Source organism: Lolium rigidum, chromosome 5 (assembly GCF_022539505.1).
Source record: "Lolium rigidum isolate FL_2022 chromosome 5, APGP_CSIRO_Lrig_0.1, whole genome shotgun sequence".
In the NCBI taxonomy this organism is placed as follows: Eukaryota; Viridiplantae; Streptophyta; class Magnoliopsida; order Poales; family Poaceae; genus Lolium; species Lolium rigidum.
The window spans coordinates 168,261,190-168,266,724 of NC_061512.1; the positions used below are offsets into that span (position 1 = coordinate 168,261,190).

At 38.0% G+C, this 5,535-nt stretch overlaps 1 protein-coding gene across 1 annotated transcript; it reads right to left on the bottom strand.

Annotated features, from left to right (window-relative positions):
• Positions 1-303: 303 nt before the first annotated feature.
• On the bottom strand, positions 304-5,065 carry LOC124656671 (carotenoid 9,10(9',10')-cleavage dioxygenase 1-like). The gene is made up of 13 exons (XM_047195376.1): positions 4,958-5,065; positions 4,614-4,760; positions 4,405-4,507; positions 4,062-4,321; positions 3,801-3,980; positions 2,381-2,459; positions 2,211-2,292; positions 1,971-2,033; positions 1,753-1,891; positions 1,317-1,635; positions 743-804; positions 499-654; positions 304-411 (listed from the first exon to the last, which is right to left on the bottom strand). Exons 1-13 carry the CDS (start codon positions 5,063-5,065, stop codon positions 304-306), a joined length of 1,806 nt encoding a protein of 601 aa, XP_047051332.1.
• Positions 5,066-5,535: the final 470 nt, after the last annotated feature.

Consider the following 5,535-nt stretch of genomic DNA (forward strand, 5'->3'; position numbering starts at 1 on the left):
TGGTGCGCCACAAAATAACTTTCTGTGGCGCATTTTTGGTGGTGCGCCACAGAACTAAGCTCCACCTATAAGCGTTTTCCTACTAGTGACAGCTTCCTCGTGCTTCTAGAAACAGATGTACAAGTTACAATGCTGAGGTAGTTGTAAGTTTACTTGCATAGGAGAAATGTATGAATAGTTCACGTAATACAGAGCAATGACCATTCAAGGCAAAATAAAAGGTGCTGTTTATAAACACCCAATTCAATGTACTAGCTTTAAGCTGTCAAGTTTTTGCTTGTCCAGTATTCACGTGCCGGCCGGTCATGTTCTATGGACAAAAGTTCCATGGAAGCCATATGGTACTCTTTGCGGCAGCGTTATTTTGGCAACAGGAGCACCTTCAAATTCTTGGGTGTCAATAATGTGCACCTGCAACATGGGGCACAAGGATTCAATATTAAGCTTACTTTCCTTTTAAATGGGAATTATTTACACTATGTTGGAAAGAAAGCTTGCCTGTGATGTATTAGTTCGTTCATTATGTACAAAAGAAATTATCCACCCATCATCTTCATATGGGCCACCAACTCTTGGAACAAATGATGCTCCAGAGCAAAACTGATCTTCATCAAGTTTATGAATCTCCATCTTTATTAGATTTTCGGCCGACCTCTGCTTTATAATTCGAATTTTAGCGATGAAGTCTTCATTAAATACCTTTGTTACATTTTGAACTGATGCACAGAGCAAGTATACATACCTCTGTTACATTTTCTCTTTCTTCAAGACATAGTTTTGCAAAACCTCCATACTTAGGAAGTACTGCCAGATACAATACAAGAATCAGTCAAGTCGTGATGCATAACATTGTAAATACAAAAAAACATATGCTCGGAAATTCAATTCGGCTCCCGGGTGCGTATGCTCCCTCTACCAACAAAACATATTTCGAAGTGTGGAAAAATTTTGACAAAAAATTCTACATGTACATCTCCATAATATATGTGTATGGGTCAAGTTTCACGAAAAAATAATATTTTTTGTGGCCTATGTAAAAAAGAGAAAACTTATCCTATGAAAAGCATTGTTTTCAGCACTGAATTTTGTCTTTTTTACACACGTCACATTATAAGTTCATTTTTTATGAAACGACTTTGTGAGCGCATAGCACATGAAGATGTACGTGCGAATTTTTTGTTTCGATTTTTTTGAAATTTAAAATATGTGTAAGATGCATTTCAAAGTATAGGGAGCATATGCTCCCATGTTCCAAAACATCGCTCCGAGCTCAATTTTCATGCTATTAGTATTATAGAAATGCGTTTTAGCCGTACCTCTTTCACTTGCGCCTCCTGATCTTAAAGAATCCACTATTTGTGCATAGGCATAACTATGCTGGACGCCTGTGTAGTAGTTGTTGATCATTGGGAATTCCAAGGACCAATCTATTCCAGTTAAATATTCTCCCGAAACTGTCTTTCTTTCCAGGTTTAGTCTCCATTCATACAAGCGAGAGAAAAAATTCTCATCTATTCCTTGTTTCATGGTCTTGCCATCTCTTTTAAGTTCGGGCCTTTCAGAAATTATGCTGTGTTTGTTTAATCTTGGCCCTGGTATGATGGAGTCAGCTGAGCGGAGTCCCTGCACAACAACCTAAGTTAGCAGGAAAGGATCAATTTTTTGGTGACTATAAAGTAGGTATTTTTAAAAATGAAATTCAATACAATTGCATGTGTATGAAAAATTAACAACACAGAGAATACTATATACCTCATCGCCATCTTCGAAGCAATTGATAAGATGAAACATGCAGCATGGTTCAACATCGAACCACATAACTGATTCCGCGTCACCATAGCGAGGCATAACCCCAATTCTTGCATAATCTTTCTTTTCAAATTCAATCAGCCTATGGAAGGGGTACCATATTTTTATTTTGCAAATAATGCCAGCTGCTTATTTAACAGGTTAAGTATTGAAATACTTACTGACCACCTGTAGTGACTCTACCGATGTCAGCTGTAAGTGGCAAATCCATGATTATGTTGTACCTACACCGTTAAAACAGTATCTGTGATTTTTTTTGAAAGTGTTGCTTTCAAAATTTACTATAATATACTAGTGTAATATTATGCTAGTATCACCCATCAACAATTAAAATTTAATAAATAGTATGCACTGAAGTCACTAAATTTTGAGGAGAAAGTGGTATTCTTAAATTCACATACTTTAAAGTAACTCCTATGTCATGACAAAGTGTAGGTCTGTCCAGCTTGAGGTCAGCTTTATGTTTTAGTTTGGTTCCATCATCTGCAGTGAAATAAAACTTGGTTTATTTTGGTTTCAACAATGGCACATGTAAGATGGTATGAAAATTTAAAGAAGTAGAATGAGTTACCTGAGACAACCCCAACAACTAGGAAAGGCCTCTTTGCATCTGAACCAAATATGACAAGCTCCCCAGACCCAGGTGCTACCTACAGCCATTTGGATAAAGTGCCTTAAAGCAACCATATGGTTGTTGTGCATCTATTTGGAAACATGGAGCAGATCCAAAGTGGGGTGTGTTTTGGTCGCAGTTACTCATTATTACCTGCAACGTATATGGTTGTGTAAAATAGACTACCTCTTATTTTCAAATTTTATTTACTGGGTTGGGATAAGAGATGCACATATACATACTTTCTTTGAAGTTAAATAAATATTTTCAGTGATGTCCCATCATGCAGAATGCATGATTGCATAAGAAATCTTATATCTCATTAAAGGGGACCTTATTGCCGTCGTGTCATGATGGTGGTCCATATAGCCACACTATGGAAACAATTGTTTTCGATTCAATTGATCAGATGCACGATATCAGAGATTCTTTAAACTAATACTCCCTCCGTTTCAAATTAATTGGCGAAGATTTTTTTAGATTCACAATGTATATATATATACATACTAAAAATCGTCTAGATACATGCAACCATGCGTATCTCGGCAAATCTGCACCAATTAATTTGGAACGGAGGAAGTATATTGAAAATTGATTTTATTTCTTGATTTTGTCATATGTGTGTGCAATTTATGTAAATAATAAATATATTAAACCATAGAAATGGTTGACATGTAGGTGGTGTAACTCATAGGGGTTATCTCAGTAAATTATCTCTGCTTTTAGTGCTGTCTATCCATTGTTGATTACATGGTCTTTTATATCATGGATGAATTTGACGAATGCTGAAATTGTATCCATAGTCAAGTTTTTTTTATCACAAAAGTCTAATATGTTTGGAGCTACTCTGTACTTAGTTATTGGCCTTGAAAGTTGTCTGAGAACCTATAGTATTAGGACTCACATATCATTCCAGCATGTGCACTATAAGGAAATTCTGTATATTCATGAGTTTCACAAAATAGACAGCGCCCGTGATTGTGCAAAGATTGATGACTAGTAAATGCAATGAAGATGATAAATTCCACGTGTGTCTGTTTTTCCTCCTGTATCCAGAACACATTCGGGGTAAGCTGTCACATGTACTGCATCCCATTTCATGTCAGACCTGGGCTCTAGTGTTCATTTAATTTTTTAGCAAACATATGTGGAATAAAATATGCAAACACACACTTGTAACTGAAAAAATATGTTGATCTTCTTGGTGCTTGAATTAGTTTGTATAACACGTGTTGTTAAATAATTTTGTCCTCTGGAAGATGTATCAGTATGTTATACTTCATAATTTCCAGGATCAAGTTACTGCCTGGCTAAAATACTTGTACCTTCTACAGTACTTCTGTTCTAGTGGCCAATACATGCTTGAATTGCTGCATACCTTCGGGTGAGATGTGCAGGGCCGATCCCATTTCTCTTGGATGTCCCAAGTATTGCCTGTCTCAAGATTTTGTATGCAGATTTCAATGGGCTGATGGCTCTCAGTGATGGCGTATACCCGGCCCCGATGTTCAAACACATTTGTGTTGCTGATGCTCTTGTTCACCTTGCCAAACCTCAGCTGCATTTCATGTTCACTCAGTTCAAGTTAGAGTTTCTGAGGATCATCATATATAATATGGGTGTACAAACTGTTAGTTACATAGTTGAGAATGTAGGCCGCGATGACAGCTGCAGAGTCGCCCTGGGCGGCTGGGAGGAAGCATGGTTTCTTGCGGTCTCGTTCGATCTTCAACGTTGGAGATTCAACATACCGATTGACATAGGAGACTGACCAAGATTCTGAATAGTTCTTGGTGAAGTAGAGGGCATGGAGCATGCCCTCGCCCTCGACCCATATCTCATTGGACTCTCCAAAGACCGAGACAGTTGAATGGAGGGCGCCCAAGAGGGGATTAGAACCTGTTGCAATTCATTATCTGACATTTAGCTCACTGGTTAATACTCTTCCTTACTTGAGCAATCAGAAAAGATCTAGGTCATACCGTTTCTAATGTATACACCCTCTGGAAAATTTGTAGGTATTTTTCCTTCAATCTGGAGTATCTCTATGGATTCACCGATCTCATCAACTGGTGCAAAGTTGCTCTGCAAACTGGTCACTGTTAGAATTTCTAGATGTAAAATTGCAATGGAAGGACTAGTTTACTGAATTCCTCAAAAATAAAAATAATTGTTTATTGAACTGAAGTACCTCAGATGGGAGTAGAGCTTGTCCAGTAAATTCGAAGGTTGAGTCAACTATTGCATCCAAAAGCATGTGTGGCGCGTTCTTCAGAACCTGTGAGGCTTCATCGGACCTGAAAGAAAGCTGCCTCTGAAGCTCCTGGAACAAGGATTTCTGAAGCAAGAAAATAATAAACCATTAGATAAAGATTATGTAGTTTTTAATTCATTTATTACAGAATTGAGTGTATGCCAAGTTTGGAACACAGATATTTCACCAGAATTGTTTTCAAAAAAAAAAGATATTTCACCAGATTTTTATGATTTCTGCACCAAAAAAACTGTGGAACTCCCGCCGACAGAGGGAAGTACCTTTGGTTTTGAGGTTATAGACGTGGACGAAAATCTTGGAGTAATGGAGAAAGCAGGTCTACATGTACGGGAAGGTCTAATGGTACGGGTACTTGGAGTGGTCAACATTCTGATTATGACACCCTAATCCTTCTGCGATCATGATGAAATTGACTTCAATTTATAGCACGTCGATAAAATTCGTTGGGAGAAGAGACGTTGTACAGCAGACGGCTTGGATACCTGGGAATATACGCAAAAGATCCATCTTGGCTGGTGGCGTTCAAGCAGTTTGGAGTTTGACAAGTGATGACAGAAGAGACGAGCGCTTTATCGATTTAGAATCACAACATGGGCTTGGAAGTTTCACTGATACCAAATTTTTCCGGCCATTTTGTACTAAAGTTAGTAAGGTGGAAGAGACGACATCCAAGATTTCTAGTGTTTCTCTTGCATTAATGCCGGGTGTCCAATCAGTTCATCTGTTCATGTTGGCTGTTCAGGGAACAATGTGTCTCTAAAACAAAGTTTTGAGCCCAAGTGTCTCTAGAACGGAGGGAGTAGTATTCTATATGCGACATATGCTGGATATGATTAGT

Coding starts and splice junctions, on each gene's coding strand:
- LOC124656671 (XM_047195376.1), bottom strand. CDS start 5,065: ATGTTGACCACTCCAAGTACCCGTACCATTAGACCTTCCCGTACATGT. Junction 805..1,316: donor AGGAGGCGCAAGTGAAAGAG/GTACGGCTAAAA, acceptor TGTATCTGGCAG/TACTTCCTAAGTATGGAGGT. Junction 655..742: donor AAAGAGAAAATGTAACAGAG/GTATGTATACTT, acceptor ATTATAAAGCAG/AGGTCGGCCGAAAATCTAAT.